The 24,951-nt window shown below is 46.5% G+C and overlaps 2 protein-coding genes across 2 annotated transcripts; both read right to left on the reverse strand.

Moving 5' to 3' along the window:
• Positions 1 to 1,581: 1,581 nt before the first annotated feature.
• On the reverse strand, positions 1,582 to 16,987 carry plekha2 (pleckstrin homology domain containing A2). Its single transcript, XM_061818461.1, has 12 exons — positions 16,719 to 16,987; positions 11,614 to 11,767; positions 11,474 to 11,530; positions 8,691 to 8,739; positions 8,413 to 8,510; positions 6,629 to 6,760; positions 6,459 to 6,518; positions 6,304 to 6,372; positions 6,153 to 6,223; positions 5,847 to 5,910; positions 3,695 to 3,772; positions 1,582 to 2,792 (listed from the first exon to the last, which is right to left on the reverse strand). The coding sequence occupies exons 2-12, from the start codon at positions 11,761 to 11,763 to the stop codon at positions 2,358 to 2,360; spliced, it is 1,263 nt and encodes a 420-aa protein (XP_061674445.1). The 5' UTR covers positions 11,764 to 11,767; positions 16,719 to 16,987; the 3' UTR covers positions 1,582 to 2,357.
• Positions 16,988 to 20,423: 3,436 nt separating this feature from the next.
• si:ch211-113d22.2 (uncharacterized) lies at positions 20,424 to 22,669 on the reverse strand. Its single transcript, XM_061818467.1, has 2 exons — positions 22,139 to 22,669; positions 20,424 to 20,937 (listed from the first exon to the last, which is right to left on the reverse strand). The coding sequence occupies exons 1-2, from the start codon at positions 22,296 to 22,298 to the stop codon at positions 20,711 to 20,713; spliced, it is 387 nt and encodes a 128-aa protein (XP_061674451.1). The 5' UTR covers positions 22,299 to 22,669; the 3' UTR covers positions 20,424 to 20,710.
• Positions 22,670 to 24,951: the final 2,282 nt, after the last annotated feature.

Consider the following 24,951-nt stretch of genomic DNA (forward strand, 5'->3'; position numbering starts at 1 on the left):
TTACGCGAAAAACGATCGGCCTATAAAGGTGAAGCAGAGAGCGAACAGTGAAGAACAACAATCGTAAAAAAAAACTCTGTTCAAGTGAATTAAGCTAATCAGAAATTAAAAAAAAAACATTTACAAAGTTTAACAGTGTCAAAATAAATCTTTCTAACTTACCTGTGGGATGTTTTCTCATCTCGGTCGTCGCACAGGTCGGCATGGTTGTTTTGGGAGTATCAAGATGGCGGATAGCGAGTTCAGTTTTGGTGGCCAATGAACCATCCAGTCTTTTTTTGTTTTTGTTTGTTTTTTTAAATCCGTGCTGTGGACGTGGGCTGTCAAAAGTCCCTACATTTGGATTCAGTCACTAAATCTAGGCTGGAAACAGGCCGACATCTGGTGGTCAAAAAGCGGTACTGAAATGGCTTTAACAAATTCCAAATGTACAATATTGTGTATGACAAGACGAATAAAAATAGGGTTTATTATACAGAAAAGGAAGGCAATATGAGTGAACACGGCATTCAAGCATGGGTTGAAGTCTCAGGTGTTACAACACAAAGTAGTTGAGACATCTTCGAGGAAGTTGGGAAAGTGGTGAAGCTTAAAAAAAAATAGTAAAAAATAAAGTAAGTGCAAAATTGTTAATAAACTCACAAAAAGTGGCAGCGTGTGGAACCACCGTAATGCTCCGAGGGGAAACAAATCACATTTACGCAGCTGTAAAACTGCTGCTGTATTCTTCATCAAGTACCATAAACGGCGGCTGGCTGTCTTATTATTATTATTATTATTATTATTACGATGGCATCGTTGCTTCCTGTGCACTGCGCCCAGATGGTTCGATTTCTTTTCATTTTTTTTCAAGTGTGAGGTTGGCGGAACACTTTCAGTCGTTTCGTTTGTGGTCAGGAAACGCTCGCTGAGTGTTAATCAAGGTTGCTGCATGACCTTTGTGTCTCGTCTCTCTCGCGCAAAGAATGCTAAAACGGGGGGCTTAACCATCCATCCATCCGTTTTTTTTTTTGCTGCTTATCCTCACGAGGGGAGCCTATCCCAGCTGTCAACGGGCAGGAGGCGGCATCTTCGGGAAAGTAAATGTACGGCATGACAGAGTGGGAATTTTCACAGAAATATCGTAATTTCGCATTTGTTAAAAAATGTAATGTGTCTGAGTCGATAGTTTTGATAATTCACAGGCCGACATCGCGTGACAACAACATCTTGACGTACGAGTTTCTGATTCGCTGTCGCTCGACTGAACGAGCCAACGTGCCGCCTTCTTCTACGGCGTAATGGCCGCCTCGTGCTTTGGTCAAGAATAGTTGAACATCGAAATACATCCATCTTTTCATTATATTTTGCCGCTGATCCTCACGAGGGTCGCGGGGAAGCGCTGGAGCCTATCCCAGCTGTCAACGGGAAGGAGGTACACCCTGAACAGGTCGCCAGCCAATCGCAGGGCACATCGAGTCAAACAGCCGCACTCACAATCACACCTACGGGCAATTTAGAGTGTCCAATTTTTGTTGCATGTTTTTGGGATGTGGGAGGAAACCGGAGTGCCCCCCCGGAGAAAAGCCACGCAGGCACGGGGAGGACATGCAGTTTTTTAGTTTTCCACCTTGTTAAATCCATCCATCCATCCATTTTCTGTGCCGCTTATCCTCACAAGGGTCGCCGGAGTGCTGGAGCCTATCCCAGCTGTCAACGAGCAGGAGGCGGGGTACACCCTGAACTGGTCGCCGGCCAGTCGCAGGGCACATAGTCAGACTCACAATCACACCTATGGGCAATTTAGAGTGTCCGATTAATGTTGCATGTTTTTGGGATGGGGGAGGAAACCGGCGTGCCCGGAGAAAACCCACGAAGGCACGGCGAGAACATGCAAACTCCACACAGGATCGAACGCGGGTCGTCAGAAATGCGAGGCCGACGCTTTACCAGCTGAGGCACCGTGCCGCCAGCGCTTAATCAATTAAAAAGAAACAAGAAAGTCCACGCCTGAGAACTTGTAGCATGTTATTTTTGTGCCGAGAACGCGTCTCACCGAAGACAAGTGCAAAGGGTTAAAAGCATGTGCCATCGTCGTTTGTAGCCCTGCAAGAACAACTCAACGTTATAATTCAAGTTTTTAGAGGAAGCTGCACAAAACATCGACAACAAAATGCTTCATCCTATTTTTTTTTTGTTTGTTTGTTTTTTTACCAGCCCTTTTATAAACTACACTATTGTTCCCCATAACGTGTGCAGCGCAACTTCAGTCATGACATTGACGCAGGGTCACCTGATCAGCGGGGAACACTTCAATGACCGGTCGCGTTCACGTCAAAGCAGGTCACGAGAAGCATCCCGGAACCGCACGGAACCTTTTAGACGTCAGTGGTGCGGATGCTGTCGTCATCCAGGAAGGGGAACACGGAGCCCGTGCGGGACTGCGGCTGCGAGCGGTGCCGCCGACGGCCGCACGCCGCGTCTCCGGACGCCGCGAGGAGGCCCAGGCCGATGCCACTGGGCGCGCCGGGGCAGGGGGCCGGGATCGACAGGGAGTTAGAGGAGGAGGACGTGGACGAAGAGTTGGGGGAGGACGAGAGCGAGGCCGACGTGGGGACGGCGCTGAACGCGCTGTCGTCCTCGCCGTCTAAGATGGAGGGCTCGTTCGCGGGGATGGGCGTCCACGGCTGCCAGCCCGGCGCCACGGAGCACGACTTGACCAGAGTCGGGCGCGGCTGCGCGGCTCGGTGGCCGCCGCTTGCCGAGGCGTTGTGACTTCGATAGGCAGAAGCGGCTCTTTTGAACGGAGGTCCCTGGAATGGACAAATGACGGGGTAAGAGGGATGGACTAGATAGATAGATAGATAGACAGATAGATAGATAGATACTGTAATTTCCGCGACTATTTTCACACGCTTTCAACCCTGCGGTTTATGCGGCGATGCGGGTAATTTGTGCATTTTTCTCTATCGGCTGCAAGGGGGCACTCGAGCGCAAAAGGTAAGAGTTTGAGACGGGAATATACGTGCCAAGGAAGTGACTTTTACCGTCCATGTTAGTGCTGCGCTAGCGTCAGCACTGTGCTAGCGTGTTGCTGCTGTGGTACTCGCAGTGATTTTTACCGGTAAGGGTTTCTTTTTTTACGCTAGCTGTAGCATTAGCGCCACGCTTGCTAACGCTAGCGCTGTAGGCCAGTAATTACGGTTGGTAGGTTTGTAGATAGATAGAATTTTTGCGCAAGATGAAATCTTGTTATTAAAACTCGATCCACAAGGTGAACTCCACATTCTACACCGCTTGCCATCATTCAGCTGACCAGGGTGCACGCTGGACCGGCGGCCGGCCAAGCGTAAGGAAAAAGTTCACACCGATGGGAGAATTTTAGTTTTCTATCAACCTGACATGCTGGAGAAAACCCACGCAAAGAGGACGAGCGCTTGCATCCATCAATCGTTTTTATCCAGATTTGCACTGCAAATAAAACTCGTGGGGTGTTGCCATCGGCGGCACGGTGGAGCACAGTTCTGAGGACCCGGGTTCTATCCCGGCCCCGGCTGTGTGGAGGTTGCATGTTCTCCCCGTGCCTGCGTGGGTTTTCTCCGGGCACTCCGGTTTCCTCCCACATCCCAAAAAACACGCAACATTAATTGGACAGTAAATTACCCCGTCGGTGTGATTGCGAGTGCGGCTGTTTGTCTCCACGTGCCTACGTTACCTTGGGGGGGCCTCTGAAGTCCTGAATCTTCACGTCAATGTCCCTGATCCAGCCGTGCATGTCTTCCGGGGAGTCTGTCTGTGAACAAAAGTGGTGGCACATCGCATCGTTTCGCAAACACCACATCAGAAGTAACGAAAGTTCAAAGAGCTGCCGACACGCGATGTACTTGACGTACTTTCGCGAGACCACCGCCAACGCAGTGGCTGAAACTACTTTGCTTCCTCCAAACTCTGACTACAAGGACGAGGGGAGATACCGGCATGAATAAAGGTACAGTGAAGAAAATAAGTATTTGAACACTATGCTATATTGCAAGTTCTCCCACTTAGAAATCATGGAGGGGTCTGAAATTTTCATCGTAGGTGCATGTCCGCTCTGAGAGAGATCTTCTAAAAAGAAATTTCCAGAAATCATCATGTATGATTTTTTTTTTTAAATGATTTATTTGTGTGATACAGCTGCAAATAAGTATTTGAACACCTGAGAAAACCAATGTTAATATTTGCTACAGTAGCCTTTGTTTGCAATTACAGAGGTCAAAGGTTTCCTGTAGTTGTTCACCAGTTTTGCACACACTGCAGGAGGGATTTTGGACCACCCCTCCACACAGATCTCCTCTAGATCAGACGGGTTTCTGGGCTGGTGCTGAGAAACACAGAGTTTCAGCTCCCTCCAAAGATTTTCTATTGGGTTTAGATGTAGAGACTGGCTAGGCCACACCAGAACCTTGATGTGCTTCTTACGGAGCCAGTCCTTGGTTTTCCTGGCTGTGTGTTTCGGGTCATTGTCATGTTGAAAGACCCAGCCGTGACCCATCTTCAATGCTCTGACTGAGGGTAAGAGGTTGTCCCCCAAAATCTCACAATGCATGGTCGCGGTAATCCTCTCCTGAATACAGTGCGGTGGTCCTGTCCCACGTGCAGAAAAACACCCCCAAAGCATGATGCTACCACCCCCATGCTTCACAGTAGGGATGGTGTTCTTGGGATGGAACTCATCATTCGTCTTCCTCCAAACACGGTTAGTGGAATTATGACCAAAAAGTTCCATTTTGGTCTCATCTGACCACAAAACTTTCTCCCATGACTCCTCTGTATCATCCAAATGGTCAGTGGCAAACTTAAGACGAGCTTTGACATATAGTCGGGAAACTTTCCGTGCCATGCATGATTTCAAACCATGACGTCTTAGTGTACTACCAACAGTCACCTCGGAAACGGTGGTCCCAGCTCTTTTCAGGTCATTGACCAAGTCCTGTCGTGTCGTCCTGGGTTGATCCCTCACCTTTCTAAGGATCAACGAGACCCCACGAGGTGATGTCTTGCACGGGGCTCCACTCCAATTGAGATTGACCGTCATGTTTCGCTTCTTCCATTTTTTCTACTGATTGCTCGAACAGTGAACCTTTTTCCACCAAGCTGCTTGGCAATTTCTCCGTCGCCCTCTCCAGCCGTGTGGAGTTGTACAATTTTGTCTCTGGCAACTTTGGACAGCTCTTTGGTCTTGGCCATGTTACAAGTTTGAGTCTTACTGAGTTTATGAGGTGGAGGTCAGAATTCTAGCCGACAGACAGGTGTTCAAATACTTATTTGCAGCTGCAAATAAAGCTTGAAACAAAAATCATACATTGTGATTTTTTGATTTTTCTTTTTAGATGATCTCTCTCAGGGTGGACATGCACCTACGATGAAAATTTCAGACCCCTCCATGATTTCTAAGTAACAGAACTTGCAATATAGCAGGCTGTTCAAATACTTATTTTCTTCACTGTAGATTGCACTGTAATCCGAGTCATCGTAAAAAAAAAAAATTCTATTCGCTTTATTGCTGTAAACAAGGTTCTCTGTTCACTTTTTCAAGCGCCAAAACAAAACGTGCATTTGCTTGCCATTTCTCTCAGCTGTCCTCCCGAGGGAAGGAATCAACAGGATGTTGTTGTTGTTATGGTAACAGATGGCCGCCGATCGCTTCACGGAAAAAAACAAACTTTACAGCGTGGGGAAAACAAGTTTATGCTACACTTAAGCAGCGAAGCGTTTCAAGAAAACGGCCGCCGCGCACCTGCCGGGTGCGTCGCAATAACTTCTCGGCGCGGGGAAAAAAAAAACATCACCCTGACGATTTGATTGAAAGGAGATCCGAGGTCCACCTGGATGTAGAAGGTCCGGGATCCGGTGATGATCGCAAATAGGTTGTCTCGCTGCAGGAGATCACTGATGGAAACAAATTGCGAAAGGGCATTAAAAAGCATTCCGTATTCATATAATTGTTCTCATAAACATTTCTAAGGAGTGGGATTCACAACGTTGGATCAGAAAAGTATGAGACTAGGCACCAAAAACAGTCCAAACATTTGTTGAGATGACATCTGGCAGAGCACACACCGCCATGTGTTTATAATCAATTACAAGTGTACGAGAGAGCAAGTCGGACCTCCGCGGTCACGCTGACTCACCCCGACTTGACCAGACATTCGTGGACTTTCTGAATGTCCCGGAGTGGAATGGCTCGCAGAGGCTCTTTGTCCTGATCCGCACACAAACAACACAGTTAAGCGGAACGACGGGCAGACCGCCGACGAAAATCCGCCAGAGGCGCCTCCTCACCGTCTCGGATTTGTAGTAGCTGACCGCGTTGTTGTCCAGGGTGAAAAAGCGTCTCTTCCAGCTTTTTCTCTGAAACCGACACCACGCGACATTTCAGCTCCCCGTGCGGCGACTGCGTTAAAACGTCACGCTTCCGAAGCAGCCGCGTTACTCACCAGATCGCCTTGTTTGACACAGTAACCGAACCGGAGCACGCCAGGTTTGATGCCCTCGTTCTGCAAGGTTACGATCGTGTTGTTATACCGATGATTGCCTCACAAAACACCAAATGCATACATATTTTTGGAGAGACCGTGTCACATTTGCCGACATTGTGCCGCTATACCTGGATGGGGGTGTGCACCACCACGCCCCCGTGGATCTCCGTCTTGTACGCCTGCTGCTTGCCACCTCCGTAAACGTCGCTGATAACCGCGGCCACGTCAGATCTCGGCGGCGCGGGACCAGACTTAGGAACCTGTCAGCAAACGATAAAAATTTGCACTCACGCACAAACACACGCAGGACATGCTTATGACAAGTGCGATTTCTAATTGTTTACACTGAAGCCGAAGTCGAGCGTCGTGGAGCATCTGAAGTCGGAAAAATCAAGAAAAAAATTTCAGGTGGAAAAGAGCAGGCGTCAAAATCATGAAAATGTTGCACAAATTACCGTAATTTCCGTCCTACAGAGCGCAACGGATTATAAGCCTCACCCAGTGCATTTGTAAAGGAAATACCATTTGGTACATACATACGCCGCACCTTGTGAAACCCGCCAGTGCCCATATTGAAATCCACATTGGAACACGAGATATTTACAAAGAAAGACGGTACACAGAAAGAGTTTTCAAAGTTTTAATACCTTAGCTTAGCTTAACATAGCATTAACACGGTAGCATGAACAGGGCTGGTAAAAATAGAAAAAAACAGACCGCTTTAAAAACAAAACAAAAAAAAAAAAAACACAGCAGCAGCGGTAGGACAGCACTAGCAGCCGGTTAAAAAAAAAAAAAAACATAGCTAAATCACTGAGACGTGGCAGGAACACAGCAGACACACGCTAGTGCGGTGCTAACAGGGCCGGTTAAAAAAACAAACATACCGTTAAAAATCACTGACACCCGGCAGTAACACACCAGCAACACACTAGCGCGGCGCTGACACTTGTGCACCACTAACAGTGCTGGTTAAAGAAAAAAAAAAAAAACCTAAATCACTGAGACGCGGCAGTAGCACAGCAACCACACGCTAGCGCAGCGCTAATGCTAGCGCAGCACTAACAGAGCCGGTTAAAAAAAACAAAAAACATTACTAAATCCTTGAGACGCGACAGTAACACAACAGAAACACGCTAGCGCGATGCTAAGGCAGCGCGAACAGGGCTGGTTCAAAAAAAAAAAAAAAAACAAAAAACATTACTAAATCCTTGAGACGCGACAGTAACACAACAGAAACACGCTAGCGCGATGCTAAGGCAGCGCGAACAGGGCTGGTTCAAAAAAAAAAAAAAAAAAACATACCAGTAAAAATCACTGAGACCCAGCAGTAACACACCAGCAACACGCTGGCGCATCAATAATGCGCCGCTATCAGGGCCGGTTAAAAAATAACACTGGTAAATATTACCGAGACCCGGCAGTAACACAGCAGCCACAAGCTAGCGCAGCGCTAACGCAGCACTAATAGAGCCGGTAAAAAAAAAAAAAAAATCCCTAAATCAATGAGACGCAGCAGTAACACATCAGAAACACGCTAGCGCAGTGCTAAGGCGGCGCTAACAGGGCCGGGTAAAAAAAAACAAAACATATCAGTAAAAGTCACTTCCTCGGCACATATATTACACCTTTTCCACTTGCGGCCGTTAGAAAAAGTGCACAAATTAGCCGCATCACCGCATAATTCGCAGGGTTGAAAGCGTTTTAATTCTACAACTAGAAACTGCGTCACGCTACAATGATTTATTATATAATCTGTGCAAAGGTAAGGTTAGTTGAAAATTGTGAGGTGTTCTTAACAAATTGGACAAATTCCCGAAATCTGAAGACGATCACTGGAATAAACTGTGAGGCTCTTGTAAGAAAAATGAATTATGTATTGTGTGTGTGTGTGTGTGTGTGTTGGACTCACAGTTATCTTGCTGGCCTGGTTGAGAGCAGTGACCCAGTCCCGCATGTCAGTCACGTCGTTGGCTTGGAGGAAGTACCTTCGGGACACTGCGTTGATGACTGTGGGGAAGAAAGGAAAAAAAAAAAAAAAAAAAAAAAAGAAATGAAATATCGCACTTCCATACCTCCCTCCCCACAATCACCGTTTTATCTCAGTTTAGCACAAGCATAAATACATTTTTGTTTTTTGTTTTTTTTGACAGTGTGTGACTGTGACTCAGCGTCTCCCCGAAGACTCACCAAAGCAGAACTCTGTCTTGGGCTTCTGCTTCCCTGTCGCTTCGTTCACCTGACGGCAGACCAGACTGAACGTCAAAGGCATGCATGACTTGTTTTTTTTTTTTTTTTTTTTTGGGGGGGGGCAGGAATGGATATATTTACAGATTCGATTTTCTCTTTTACTCTCTCTAAAGTGATTTTGGGATTTAGGAAAAGTGCCTATAAAAAAAAAGTGGTATTATCATTACACACTAATGCAAACTTTTTTTTTCCCCCTATCCATCCATTATCTAAGCCGCTTATCCTCACAAGGGTGGCGGCAGTGCCGGACTATCCCGTCTAACGTAGGACCGGAGGCAGGGTACACCCTGAACTGGTCGCCATAGAAACAAGCATTTGGGCTCACACCTACGGGCAATTTAGGGTATCCAATGAATGCAGGTTATTTTTGGGGATGTGGGAGGAAACCGGAGTGCCCAGAGGAAACCCACCCACGCAGGCACGGGGAGAACATGCAAACGCCACACAGGCGGGGCCGAGAATGGAACCCCGGTCCTCAGAACTGTGAAGCCAACGGTCTAACCAGTTCCTCCAACGTGCTGCCTACCTTTTGGAATTACAAATGTGAAATTCTTGACCAGAGGTTCCAAAACTTTTTTTATGGCCTGCTCACCTATAAAACTTTTAATGAGCTTGTGCAACATGCAAAAGAGAAAGATGCAGAATGCACAGTAGCGCTACAGATTTATTGTTGTAGCTTTGATATAGTCAATATAATAATAAACGCGTATAAACTCAAAGGGAAATTAATAAGTAAATGAATTTACTTGAAATCAGATCCACAGTTTGCAGCATTATTCTCCACCCATCCATCCATTTTCTTTGCCGCTTATCCTTACTAGGATCGCGGGGAGTGGCGGAGCCTATCCCAGCTGTCAAAGGGCAGGAGGCGGGGTTACACCCTGAACTGGTCGCCAGCCAATCGCAGGGCACATAGAGACAAACAACCACACTCACAATCACACCTGGGGGCAATTTAAAGTGTCCGATTAATGTTGCATGTTTTTGGGATGTGGGAGGAAGCCGGAGTGCCCCCCCCGGAGAAAAGCCACGCAGGCACGGGGAGAACATGCAAACTCCACACAGGGAGGGCTGGAATTGAACCCGGGACCTCAGAACTGTGAGGCCAATGCTTTCCAGCTGCTCCACAGTGCCGCCCATTATTCCCCCCCCCCTTTTTTTTTTTTTTTTCAAAAAATAATATGTGATTCCGGAGTTAGGAGGTCATATCTCTGCCTTTGACTGTCCAAAGAGAAGATGTCAGCACCGGGGGGGAGCAGAAGCGATTATCTGCGCATCTGGAATTCGTCAGCAACCCCCGCTGCAGCTCGACTCTGCACGCGAGGCCTGGCTCGACTGCGTTGTTTATCTGCGGGACTGCACCGAGGCTGCCCCCTTCATGAGGTTTCTTCGGAGACGGCCAGTACTCAAGGGCAGCAAAACTTTCTGTCCTCAAACCGAGATTAAAAACTAGAAGGAAAACCTTCACTGCGTGTCTCCGCAGTCGGCAAAACCTCAATGAATTCACACACGGAAATAGTTTGGAGCCAGTTTGTGGACCGGCTTCTGAACTCCTGTTCCTGAGCAAAATAAAGCTTGTAGCTTGTGTAGTGGTACACACGCCTGCGATTAACTAACAATTTTGGCACATTACCATAATTTCCGGCCGACAAGCCGCAACTTTTTTCCACACGCTTTCAAACCTGCGGTTTATGCGGTGATGCGCCCAATTTGTGCATTTTTTTTTTTTTTTTTAAACGGCCGCAAGGGGGCACTCGAGCGGAAAAGGTTCTTACTGGTGGAATATATGTGCTGAGGAAGTGACTTTTACCGGTCCTGGTAGCGCTGTGCTAGCGTGTTGCTGCTGTGTTACTCGCGTGCCGGTGATATTTACTGGTAATTTTTATTTTAACCAACCCTGTTAGTGTTAGAGCAGCTCTTCTGTGTACCATCTTTCTTTGTAAATATCTCGTGTTTCAATGTGGCTTTCAATGTGGGCACTGGCGGGTTTTACAAAGCTGCAACGTATGTATGTACAGTACCAAATAGTATTTTCTTTACAAATTTCTACATTTCTTCCAACGGCTGCAAGGGTTACTTGAGCAGGAAAGGTAAGAATGTGACCGATGGAATATATGTGCCGAGAAAGTGACATTTACCTGCCCTGTTAGCGCTGTGCTAGCGTGATCCTGCTGTGTTACTGGTGTGTCTCAGTGATATTTACCGGTAAGTTTTATTTGAACCACCCCTGTTAGCGTGGCGCTAGCGTTAGCACTGTGCTAGCATGTTGCTGCTGTTACTGGCGTGTCTCAGTGATTTTTACCGGCCCTGTCAGCCCCAAGGTAGCGTTAGCGTCGGGCTAGTGCTGCGCTAGCGTTAAATGCTTTCTGTGTACAGTCCTCCTTTGTAAATACTTAATGTTTCAATGTGGGCACTTGCGGCTTGTACACAGCTGCGGCTGTATGTACCAAATGGTATTTCCTTTACAAATGTACTCGGTGAGGCTTGTAATCAGGTGTACTCTGAAGGCCGGGAATTACGGCAATTTAAACTCTCACGTACTGCTCCGCTTGCAAAAGCAGATATGCGAGCAAGTACAAATCTAGTGAGTCCCGGTTTTTGGTTGCCATTATACACCGTTCGGGCAGAACCTTTGTTACCACTATCGTACTGGAACTCATTGTGCAGGTGTGCCTACTTTCGTGACTAGCAAGCGTATTTGTATACACCACACGCGGGGTTACCTTGGAGATGTAGGTTAGTTTCAGGCTGCCGACAAAGCTCGCTCCACTGGGCAGGTTCTGCATGACAAACACACACAAACACATTTGTGTCATAGAAGCGCAGTCCGAGGTCATTTTGGGGCTCATTTTGCACCACACACCAGAGGGTTGTCCATGTACCACAGGAGAACGTTCCTCTTGGTGTCCAGGATGAAGTAGCGCCTCTGGAAACGGCAGCTGTTCTCTTTCTCTTCGATATCCAGGAAGCCACACACGCGGTTCAGACGGTCCTCGTACGGCATGCTGCTCATATCACTGCGACGCACGCAAACACGCGCACGTTCAACCGGGATGCGTGTAAAGAAGAAGATCTGGAGGAAACGCGCGTATAAAAAGCGAGGCCATCTTTAATGCACAAACGCATGCACGCACACGCACAGGAAGCGAGAGAGAGAGCATGTCGCACTCAGCAGTTTTTCATGAGGCTGAGCAGCGGCTAAAGCTTCAGGCCGAGCCGGGGCCCTCCATCAAAGCCAAAAATTACAGACTGCGCTCAAGATCTGCACACATTTCCACTGGCCAGACACCAAGCTGGCGGTGACCGCGAAGGTGGCGGCGGCGGCGCCGGCGATGGTGGGTGCGGGGTGGGCAAAGACGCCAAAGTGGATTCACGCCGTGCGTGCGAATCAGTCGGTACGCCGAAGGTGTTGAGCGCTACGGCGTCAATGTCGTGCGTTCCCACGGGCCGACGCGCGCACGCGAGCATCCGCGATCGCACGATTTGAGCGAGTCAGATGAGCGGCAGGAGTTGATTCTTGACTCGTGCCGTCATCCTCCTTAAGTTCCTCCACTCAGTCCAACGTTCCCGCTGCGTCAGTGTAAACCAAAATGAGAAATTAGACGCTGACATTTTGCGCCCAAACAGATGAAACCAAAAGAACGGAAAGACTTCTGAATACTTTGCAGATGATGTACTGTGGGGAACTTGGCCACCGATTAGTTTAATTCTCACAACACAAAAACAGGTGTACCTTTACTAATACACCAAAATTTGATTGATCTTGGCTTATTGGTAGTTGTAGTAGTATACTATATCCTATATACCATAATTTCCGGCCTACAAGCCGCGACTTTTTTCCACACGCTTTCAACCCTGCGGTCTATGCGGTGTTAATGCAGCACTGGCGCTTGCCGGCTGCTAACGTTAGCGCGGTGCTAGCGTTAGCGCCATGCGAACATTAGCGGGGGCCCTAGCATTAGAGAGGCGCTAGCGTTAGCACTGCGCTAGCATTGGCGCACCTGGTTATAAGCCTCGGTACACAGAAAGAGTTTAACGCTAGCGCCCTCGCTTGCGTGAAACTCTGTGTACCGAGGCTTATAACCAGGTGTGCTCTGTCGGCCGGGAATTACGGTATTTAGAAATGCAACAAAAAAATGTAATGAAAAACTGACTTCGCATAATCATACAAACTTTGTAGATTTTGTATTAAGACACATTAGATGGCCAAAGTATTAGAAACAGTGCTCGGTGTCATGCAGCGCAAACTAGAGTTGGCTTAACTTGTATCAGCACCAAATAGCGATCAATTTCACTTCATTTACATGCCTGAATCCAGAAAAAAAATTAATCTACTTTTAATAAATACCCGTTTCCCGTCACGTACACGGCCTAAAGCTGTGTAAAACAAAATCCAGTTTGTACATCCAGCGGGGTACGTGGTGGTTATCTCAATATGATGCAGTCACACCAATCGAAATCCATCCATCCATTTTCTCCGCCGCTTATCCTCACGAGGGTCACGGGGCGTGCCGGAGCCTATCCCAGCTGTCAACGGGGAGGAGGCGGGGTACACCCTGAACTGGTCGCCAGCCAATCGCGGGCCACATCGAGACAAACAGCCGCACTCACAATCACACCTAGGAGCAATTAATGTTGCATGTTTTTGGGATGTGGGAGGAAACCGGAGTGCCCGGAGAAAAGCCACCCAGGCATGGGGAGAACATGCAAACTCCACACAGGCAGTTCCGGGATCAAACCCGGGTCCTCAGAACTGTGAGGCCAACGCTTTACCAGCTAAATTCATCCCTCTTAAAATGTCAAACTTTAAGACAGAATTTGGAACGCAGCTCCCGTGTCACACGTAATTAAATTCAACCTTAAGTCGGGGCCCAACGAGCGCTCTCAAAGAACGAGACACCAAAGTAAAAATTCAAACGCGCAACCCCCCGGCCAAGTGGAACTCTCGTATAAATAGCTTTTAAATAATGGAAATGCGGCTTCGATGCTTCTCAGATGACACGCGAACAGACGAGAAACTCAGCGTGGCTTTGCAGTACTCGTACGCACAAGGACAGCGGCCCGCGGGCACGCCACACAAGCACACGCGACGAGCTTTGGGGATCATAAAACATCTGGTTCCACTGGGGGGGGGACGAGGTTGCGGCATTTTCGGTCCACGCGGGGGAATGACACGCGTATATTTCATCCAAACAGTGATAATAGCCGCAAGCGTCGGGTTTATCGAAGGACTCGCTCGAGCTCGCCAAAGATTCGGTTCAAACTTCTGACTGGAAGCACATGTGACCTCGTCGAAGGGCTGGGACTAATCGGAATAACGACAGGAAGGCCCAAAAGTGATGCAACGGTGGCACAGATGAAATGTCATCAAATGCAACTTACCGTCATCATTTAAAAAAAAAAAAAAAAAAAACGCTTAAAGCACAAGCATTAAGGTACAATTGATTAGTGCGTTTGTCAGCTAAAGTAGCAGTAAAAACGTTATCAGCCATTTTATCCATCCATCCATGTTCTTTGCAGCTTATCCTCACAAGGGTCGCGGGGAGCGCTGGAGCCTATCCCAGCTGTCAACGGGTAGGAGGCGGGGCACACCCTGAACTGCTTGCCAGCCAATCGCGGAGCACATAGAGACAAACAGCCGCACTCACAATCACACCTACGGGCAATTTAGAGTGTCCAATTAATGTTGCATGTTTTTTGGGATGTTTCAGGAAACCGGAGTGCCTGGAGAAAACCCACGTAGGTCACGGGGAGGACATGCAAACGCCACACGGGTGGGTTCGAGATTGAACCCGGGACCTCAGAACTGTGAGGCCAACGCTTTGCCAGCTGAGCCACCGTACCGTCCTCCATTTTAATAACTGACTAATTGCTTTTCAGACAAATATATCGGAGACCAAATTGGTTTGAAACGCAGATTTTGTCACTCGTCTTTCGGAACGTTTGTCCATTCCTTACTCTCGAAGAGCAGAGGTTAAAGGTCACTTGGGCGAGAAGCGAGGGGCGAATTCCCAATTACCCGTCCGCAAGCACCCACACAAAAACACACACAAGGCAACATGGCATCCTATATGACATCCCCTCCCCCATGTTCATCTTCATCTCTCAACTAACGTGCTGACTGATTTTACACAGCACCACCTAGTGTTCGGACTACGACACCACACAACAGAATCCCATGTGTGCCAGGCTACATTTAGTCCATTCAGTAACGGGACAAGCCGAAAGGAAAAGAAGAAGAGCAATGAGTAAGTTGTCACTGTCAGTGTTCTACTCGAGTGAAATTGACGCCGTGTTCGACAAAACTTTGTGTTTTCAAGCAACACACCACGATAGTCAAACATTTTCGGTAAACCGGGGGTTGTGAGTTCGGATCCCACCGGGGCCTCCACTCCCCGAGAGGGGTTGCGTCTGGAAGGGCAAAAAAAACTCTGGCAAACAGATATGAGCGTTCATCCGAGACGGGACAAGCTGAAAGAAACTTACCTAGCAAAACATTTTCATCACAGCTGAAAGCCATAACGGCATTATATCAAATATCTGTACTTGGTATCGGCGAGCAGATGTACGGACTCGTACTCCGGATGAAAAAGTTGCCAAATAATGCCTCAGGTCCCGATACAAGATGGCTAGACAAGATGTTATCTTTTTTTAACAAAACTCCAGTATTTTAATATACCACAAAGTCAATCAGTTTCACCGGCCATCTCATGTCATGTCATGGTCCAAGCCGCTTATCCTCACAAGGGTAATGTGCCAAAATTGTATCTCCGTCAGTTGTGACAGGGGCCAAAGAGGTGGTGGTATAGTTACTTTTCATAATCCATCCATTATCCAACCCGCTTATCCTCACAAGGGTCACGAAAGAGCTGGAGCCTACCCCAGTTAGCTTCGAGCGAAAGGCCGGACTACACCCTGAACTGGTCGCCAGTCAGTCGCAGGGCGGATATCGACACCGTCACTGAGCGGGAATCCATCCCACGCTGCACCGCACCAAAGGCAGGCAGGCGTGTGTACCACTACACAATCAGTGACTAATATTTCATCGCCCATCTCATTTATTTTAATTATCTTTTTCAGACTATGCTTTTTTTTTTTTTTTTTTGCTCACGGGAAATATTGTCTGGAGAAGGGCAGGTGGGACATATTTGCTATCTTTGATGTGAAGCACTTTGAGTGGTATGAAGTGTTCTATAAAGAAATAATAAACGATATCCCTGCTAAAAAAAAAATGTCAATAGAATATTTCAAAATAATTTCTAAAAAACTATAGAACTTTAGGAAGTTCTATAGAATTTCTATTGTTCTGTGGAAATTCTATACAAAATCACAGCCACAGTTCTATAGAACAAGTTGTTCTATACAAATTGATAGATTTCTGTAGAATTTATATATATATATATATATATTATATATATATATATATATATATATATATTATATATATATATATTTGGGCGGGGATTATATTAGATATAAGAATGAAGTCCAACATGAGCAAGTGGAGCCAAACTCACACAATCGTGCCTTTGTGGACCTTGTTGTGTATGACTGAAAAATGTGCTCCCATGACAGTGTCCAACATAAAAAAAAAATAAATTAAAAAAAAAAAAGGACTAGCAAGAGTATCGACTGCTTCACTTATTGATGAGCAGATGCGTTCTAAATAATGACTATAACCATGAGATCAATGAATAATCGTCGGGTTCTGACTCGTCCCTAACTCGATTTTCATGCACGAAGTTCGATCGGCACTAAAAGTGACGATCAGCAAGTTGTGTGCGAACAGGAAGTACGAGTCGGCCCATCTTGGCGCGTGCGTGCATAACGTGACGACGGCGGCGATGATGATGATGACGACCACCCAGACTTGTTCCTCAGCGGCACCTGACATCGTTACGTGTCAACAAGTTTGTTTTGTTTGTTTGTTTGTTTTTTTGTTTTGTTTCTGCAGCTGCGTGGACTCACCCGCCTCGCCGAGTCTCGTTCCCAACACGACCAGCGACCAGAACCGCTCGCTACCAAGCACGCTTGTGACAGCGGAGCAGCATGACGGAAGCCTCAACTCAATTGTTGCAAAAAAAAATAAATTAATTAAAAAAAAAATTAAAAACTTTTTCAGGCACGTCCAGCGTGCACCCACCGCTCCCCCCACTCCCAATTTCCCGCCCTGCCTTTTCTCATTAAAATGATAATTACGATTGCTATTGTCCTTGCGAGCGGTTAACAGAACCGTCTTCGTCTTCTTCGTCTTCTTTCCGGGTTGGACGTTTTTGTTATTAGAATAAAACCAACCCCGGATGTGATCCTCCGCCTCCGCCTCCTTCTTTTTTTTTTTTTTTTTTTTTTTTTTTGGCCTGCACAGAAGAGGAACTTTACCACATTAAAAAAAAAAAAAAAAGTTCGATTAAACTGCGCCATCTTTCGCGTCCACTGACCTTGGAAACGGTTGCAAATGGGCATTATTATTATTTTTTTGTTTGTTTGTTAAATTTATGACGAGCAAGTGTGCGGAATGTTTGTTATCTGTCGCCTGTTGACGCTGCCCAAGTAGGTCAAGCGCAAGCACGCACGCGCGCGCGCGCACGCCGTCCTGGCCTTTCACAACCTTTATTGAGCTAAAGCGCATATTGAACAACTCTTAAAACAAAAACATTTTTTTTTACAAAAGTGGATCCATCTTGTACCTGACCTCTGCCATCTAGTAGAAGGAGAGCATCTAATTACAGTATTATGACGTCACTATACGTCGGTGGCATTGACTGCTAAAAAAAAATTCTACAGAACATTTCTAAAGAATTTCCAAAGACCTACAGAACTTTAGTACCCGAGTCCTGTAGAATTTCCATCGAAATTCTATTGTTCTGTAGAATTTCTACAGAAATATTTTTAGCAGGGAAACATTTTACAATTTGTCATTTTTTTCAATAGTTCAATTAAAAAAAACTGAAACCTATAGATTTATGACACAGCGTGAAAAAAATGTCCTCTATATTAGATTCCAGCTATATTAAAAATAAACATCTTGAGAAATTTGAACATCACATAAATAATTTGGAGCCGGCACGGTGGAGCAGCCGGAAAACAGTTCTGAGGTCCCGGGTTCGATCCCGGCCCCGCCTGTGTAGAGTTTGCATGTTCTCCCCCGTGCCTGTGTGGCTTTTCTCCGGGCACTCCAGTTTCCTCCCACACGCCCAAAAACGTGCAACATCAACTGGACACTCCAAATTGCCCATAGGTGTGATTGTGAGTCTGACTATGTTCCCTGCGATTGGCCGGCGACCAGTTCAGGGTGTACTCCGCCTCCTGCCCGTTGACAGCTGGGATAGGCTCCAGCACTCCAGCGACCCTTGTGAGGATAATCGGCACAGAAAATGGGTGGATGGATTTAACAAGGTGGAAAACTAGTAAATATCAACAGCTGGGATAGGCTCCAGCACTCCAGTGACCCTCGTGAGGATAAGCGGCACAGAAAATAGATGGATGTTTTAAATGTACAAATTAGGTCGGAATTGGATTTCTGAAGAATATTTTTCAGTGCGTGTTTAGCGACTCGTTTTCAGGTCCCATCACGATCCAAAAGGACAAGCACGATGGAATATTCCGGATTAGACAGGGACTTTATTGCAAGATTGCCTACACAAAACATCTAACGCACAGAAATGGTCGTTATTATTCCAAAACGACTCTTTACGTTGTGGCCATACTGTGACTCATTACCTGCCGCATTGACTTGCTTGAATTACGAAGACGACAGTGAATTACATTGTAATAACCGTTTCCCCCCCCCCCCGCGCGCATGCTTCATATCAAGATAAAAGCGTGAGTGAAGCAATGGCAGACTTTTGGCGCGAGGAGGGAGGCCCCTTGTCTGGAATGAATGCCTACAAGTGAGCTCCACTCGAGCTGCCTTCCACATCCTCGTCTCTTGCTTAGCGAAGAGCTAGCTGTGACCTCCTGTAAAGAGGAAGTGGTAGCTAGCGCACCGTGACCCGATTGGGCCCTGAGATCCACCTCGCCGACTTCGTATCCTGTCGCGTCAACTTTAGGCCGCATCCTCGAGTTTCCTCTGACATTTTGTCTCTGCCGCGTTGTCTTCACCCTTTTCTCTCCTCGGGCCTTCTTTGCTCCGAGCGTCGGGGTCGTAAATGTCACACGAGCGCAACGCCGTCGAGTGCGTTAATGAAGTCAAATGTGTGTGGAGGGGGACAGCAAATAATAATCATCATCAGAATAATAATTACCCAAAGACCTGTGCAAAGGCTTGAATATTAGCCAAACGCTAATTCTATAATCGTAGACACAAAAAAAACAGTCCCAGAGAAGCACATGAAATTACAGATTTAATTTTTAATGATGATTGATTGACAGAAATAAAATGTGGTTCCCTCCTCCCGCCCCGCCCGACATTTTACACTCAAATATGGATCCAAAATAGTTTGAAATTGTGATTCGTGTTGTTGTTTTTTTTTTTTTTTACCAACCTTTTTGAAACTGAGAATTACTTCTTGGGTACTGATTGATGCAAAAGGATTACTACTTTGATACACAATTCTCAAATCACATATCTGCTCTAATGACATTTAATTACATGATTATTAATGATTAATGATAGTAATCTAAGGGCACTGCATGTCAATGATTTCTTTCTATGTGCCCTGCGATTGGCTGAGGATAGCCTCCAGCGCTACGCGCGAACCTCGTGAGGATAAGCGGCAAAGAAAACGGATGGATCAATCGATGGATTTAACTAGGTGGAAACCTGGTAAATATCAACATGCAACGCTTTATTTCTATAAATCTCTGCGATTGTTTACATTTTCAAATCATCACTTCTACAGAATTGAGGAAATCGCAATGTGCCAAAACTGGTGAGCTATTTTTAGAACAGACCAGCAGGCCGTGTAATCGTGTGTTCCTTGGGGCCACTTGATGCCCACGGGCACCGTGTTGGTGACCGATACAGACCGTACAAGATTTGAAAATCATATGCTATTTAAATAATGTATCAATATTATGTACGCTAGTGTATTTCCGGCCTTTAAACCGCGACTTTTTTCACACGCTTTCAACCCTGCGGTTTATGCGGTGATGCGGCTAATTTGTGCATTTTTTGTAACGGCCGCAAGGGGGCACTCGAGCGGAAAAGGTAAGCGTGAGACCGGTGGATTATATTTGCCCAGGAAGTGACTTTTACCGGTCTGGCCCTGTTAGCGCTGCGCTAGCGTGTTACTACCGTGTCTCGGTGATTTTCACCGGTATTTTTTTTTTTAACCGGCCCTTTTAGCGCGGCGCTAGTGTTAGTGTTAGCGCGATGCTACCGTGAGCGTTAGCACGGTGCTAGCATTAGCGTTAGCACGGCGGTGTTCGCGTTAAACTCTCTGTGTACCGTCTTTGTAACTATCTCGTGTTTCAACGTGGGTTTCAATGCGGCTTTTACACACTTGCGGCGTATGTTCTGTATTTACCAAATGGTATTTCCTTTACAAATGTACTGGGTGAGACTTTTAACTAGTTGCGCTCTGTAGGCCGGGAATTACGGTAATCTACCATACACAATTGAAATCCAATTAAAATAGTGTTAAAGTGTTTTAAAAAATAATAATTGTGAATGTTTCATTTTATGAATGCATCGATTATTATTACATTGTAATGGCAAAATTTTTTATTCAAATAAGAATCCAGGTTAGCGTGTTTAAAAATAAAATGCGGAAAGAAAGAAAGCAACAAAGATGGATGTGAAGGGGTCACACTAGAACTGGATTTGGAAGGCTGTCGTTAAAAATAACGTTTCATAGACCATACACTCCTCAAAAAAAAACCTAAACACATAGATGCAACAACTCAATCTAACATTAATAATAATAATCATACAAATCTCAGTGGGGCACAGCAGAAACGGTTGCAGGGTGGCTGTGTGAAAAGAAGTTTAGGCGAATACAATAAAGATGCGGCGGCGTTTACATGTGGCCACAGGCGGCGAGACGCAGGACGACGGCGCCGAGCAGCAGGACGTGGCGGCCGCGGGACAGCGCCGGCGAGCCGTTGCGGTGCGGGTCCCCTTGGCTGTGGCTCCTGTGCGGACCGTTACAGTTGTCGCCGTAGCAACACTCCATCTTGGCCGCCGAGTTGCTGCCGTGAGCTTTGTCGCAGAAAGCCTTGTAGGTGCACGACTTCAGCACCGTATCTGAAAGACAAGTCGCACCCGAGTTCACGGTTCGAGTTCCATCTAAAAAAAAAAAAAAAAAAAAAAAGCGGCACCGTTTGCGACATTTTGGGGAAATTTCAGCTTCAGCTCGAACCAGGCCGGCGCTCACCGATCCAAACAGAAAATGGAAAAAAAAAAAAGATGATGTTGTGGTCGTGGCCCATGAGGCAAATTTAAAATCTGATTGATAAAATAAAATAATCTCAACATCGTAATAGATAAAGTTACATCTTAGCTCCCTCTTCGCCACAACGGACCGATACAAATTCCGCACCACTGCAGACGCTGCACCGATCCGTCTGCCGATCTCCCGCTGCACCTTAACGGGAGAATCTCGGTTTAAAACGGTGAAAAACATAACAAGAGCAGGCTAGTTAGAGAGCAGGCGAGCTGGAAAGGGCGCAGCTCGTTCCGGGACAAGCGGTGGATTTACGACCCTTCATGTCTTCTACTTCTGGCCGAGGCACAGCGAGGGATCCTGGTTAAAGTGAGCCATTTCAAACCAAAACTTAAAAAACTTTCCAGATGCCGACACAGGGGCGTCAAACTCATTTTCATCGTGGGCCACCATGTAGTTACCGTTTCTGTCAGAGGGCCAACCGTGAAAATCTTGAATTGACCCATCAAATTCACGCATAAATTATTAATTTACCAACGACTTTTGGAATCAGAAATTAAGAGTAATGGGGTTTTTCAACCATTTGTTGATGTTTGGTAAAACACAAAAATGCTTGTCATCATTTATGACATGACCACTTGAATTTTTGGTCCGGATTTGAACAAAAAGTGGAAGTTGATCCACATGATTTGCCTTCGCGGGCCACATAAAATCACGCGGGGGGCTGCATCTGGCCCCCGGGCCTTGAGTTTGACGCCCGTGAGCTAAACCACGTCTCCCAAAACGTACCGATGTACTGCTTCAATATATATATTTTTTCCTCAAATAATCACATTTTTCATTTGTTTGACTATTCTTTTCAAAATACCACAAGCAGTAATGAGTCGATTCGTTATGGTCAGTAGAAATGGCAAATGGTTCTTTTAGAGCGCGAGTCCGAGTCCGAGCATTCGGCCAAGCAGGGAAGGCCTCGCCGCTGACGTTCCAGCGTTCTGCCGACCTCTCGGAAGTAACGCCTCCGACTGCGACGTGCAAGTGGGCGTGTTTTGTGTATTTACTGACGGGGTCCGGTGATGGTGGCGCAGGCGTCGGCGTACTGCGGGCAGGAGGCGGAGCCCTGCTTGTTGCAGTCGTCCTCGCTGGATGCGGCGCAGGTGTGGCACCTGAGGGCGCCGCCTTTGCAGACAGAACAGGGGACAACGCCTGATTTGAGAGGAAGCATTGCACGCTCAACGGCCACTTTATTAGGTACAAGTGCACAATTGACATCCAGCACATGACGATGAAGTTTCTGGTTTTTTTGAATTTTTTTTTTTTTTTTTTTGTGGCAAACTATAACCTAGAGAATTATTAATGAGAATGATCACCTTTGTAAAGGATGACTTGGTATACCTCTTATTAGTCATCATTGTCATGGGTGCATGTGTACCCAATCAAGTGGCCGGTGTATGTTTACAGGCTAATTGCGCGCATACACACGGAAATATTTGGAAATTAATAGAAATATACAGGAGGCACGGTACAGTTCTGAGGTCCCGGGTGCAATCCCGGACCCGCCTGTGTGGAGTTTGCATGTTCTCCCCGTGCCTGTGGGTTTCCTCCCACATCCCGAAAACATGCAACATTAATTGGACACTCTAAATTGCCCCTAGGTGTGATTGTGAGAGCGGCTGTTTGTCTCTAAGTGCCCTGCGATTGGCTGGCAACCAGTTCAGGGTGTACCCCTCCTCCTGCCCGTTGACAGCTGGGATAGGCTCCAGCACTAACTGCGACCCTCGTGAGGATAAGCGGCTAAGAGGATGAATGGATGGATGGATGGATGGATGGATGGATGGATAGCAATATAGGACATGTTGAGTCATTTTGTAATATAAGCAAACTAAATATTTGACACCAAAATTACGATTATTTGTGTCAGACTGGGAAAAAAAAAGTACAAGGTTGCATGGACGTCCCCTCATTACTACACACAGACAAGTACAATATCTATCCATCCATTTTCTTCTCTGCTTATCCTCACGAGGGTCGCGGGGAGTGCTGGAGCCTATCCCAGCTGTCAACAGGCAGGAGGCAGGGTACACCCTAAACTGGTCACCAGCCAAACGAAGAACACATAGAAACAAACAACGCACTCACAATCACACCTAGGGGCAATTTACCTATCCATCCATCCATCCATCCATCCATCCATTTTCTTCTCCCCTTATCCTCACAAGGGTCACAGGGAGTGCCGGAGCCTATCCCAGCTGTCAACAGGTAGGAGGTGGGGTACACCCTGAACCGGTTGCCAGCTAACTGCAGGGCACATAGAGACAAACAGCCGCACTCACAATCACACCTACGGGCAATTTAGAGTGTCCGATTAATGTTGCATGTTTTAAGGATGTGGGAGGAACCCGGAATCCCCGCAGGAAAGTCACGCAGGAACTACGGGGAGAACATGCAAACTCCACACAGGAGGGTCCGGGATCGAACCTGGGACCTCAGAACTGTCAGGCCAACGCTTTACCAGGTGAGCCACCGTGCCGCCCACACACAAGTACACTTCTCACATAAAAAAAAAAAAAAAAAAATTATATATCTTTTCATGGGACAACGCTGATGAAATTATATTTTACAAGAATATCGTCAGTGTCCGGCTTGTATACGTGTAAATTTACTGTCCTTGTACTGTTTTTATTGTTGCTCTACGTAACGACGGCTTTGGCTATAAGAAGATTGGCAAGACCCTGAAGCGGAGTTTCCGCGAATGGGCCACGACCATGCGGCGGTTTAATTCCACGCAGAGCGGGCCTCGCCTCACCCCGGCTGAACAAAGAATCTGAGTTTGTGTTCTCACTGCTCAGCGGTTTTCTTTGGAAAGTAGATGGTGGACGGGGTCCGCCAGTCAGGATTCAGAACATAGAACACAAAATCCATCCAGTCGGTCTGCTTGGAAGTCTACCGGTACGAGTGTGCCTTGCTAAAGAAGCCGAGGGTAACGGTGACAAACTGTTCAAGCGTATCTCCAGACCTAAACCCTACTGAGAATCTGTGGGGCGTCCTCACACAGAATTGCCCTATTTTCTATTTTTGATTCGGTTATCCCATGAAGAGATGCAATTGTTACAAAAAATGAAATCTCATACACTTGTAAATAAAAAGCTTCCTTTCCCAGAAATGTTCTGGCCCTTAACCCCCCCCCCCCCCGCTAAAGGGAATCAGCGAGTTATGCTCCCCACCAGTGTGAAGAGAACTTACTGTGGCCAGCCAAAGCGAGGACCAGCAGGAGCGCAAGAAGAACCTTCATGGCAGCAGAAAACAGGTCCAGAGAACTTGTGGACGAGACCAAGCAGCGACGGAGAGGCGAGGGGGGGGGGGGGGGCGTCCGAGATGGGCGCTCGAGACCTTGGAACGCGACTCGTGGGATTAAAGTCTAATCTCTCTAATCTCCATTTATGCTGCACAGCCAGAAGCCTGCGCTAATTGACTTAGCAAAACAAGCTTTAATTAACACTTTTCTTTTTTTTTTTTTCTTGTGGATTTCGTGATCGTTTTCAAAGATGGATAACGTTCCAAACAACTCAAGGTTCCGTCAGACAAGACGTGCGTGTAAGGGGGCGCGTGTTGACGTCACACAACCCTCTACTCCCACTGTAGCGAAAACACGCAGCGGGAATCCAAAAAAAGCAAAACAAACTTTTTAAAGACCTTTTCGAGACATGGAATTAATTATAAATAGAAAAATGTTCATCACCTTGCAATACTGTATTTTTACCAGCCATTTTTTTGGTATTATTTAATCTTTAACACCACCAAAATTGTATGCATGCTACTTAATTCCAAGTTGTCTCATGTTTCATATAATTTCTGTTTTACAAATCACAACTTTTTCC

The sequence above is a fragment of the Syngnathoides biaculeatus genome, chromosome 4 (assembly GCF_019802595.1).
Source record: "Syngnathoides biaculeatus isolate LvHL_M chromosome 4, ASM1980259v1, whole genome shotgun sequence".
NCBI classification, from domain to species: domain Eukaryota; kingdom Metazoa; phylum Chordata; class Actinopteri; order Syngnathiformes; family Syngnathidae; genus Syngnathoides; species Syngnathoides biaculeatus.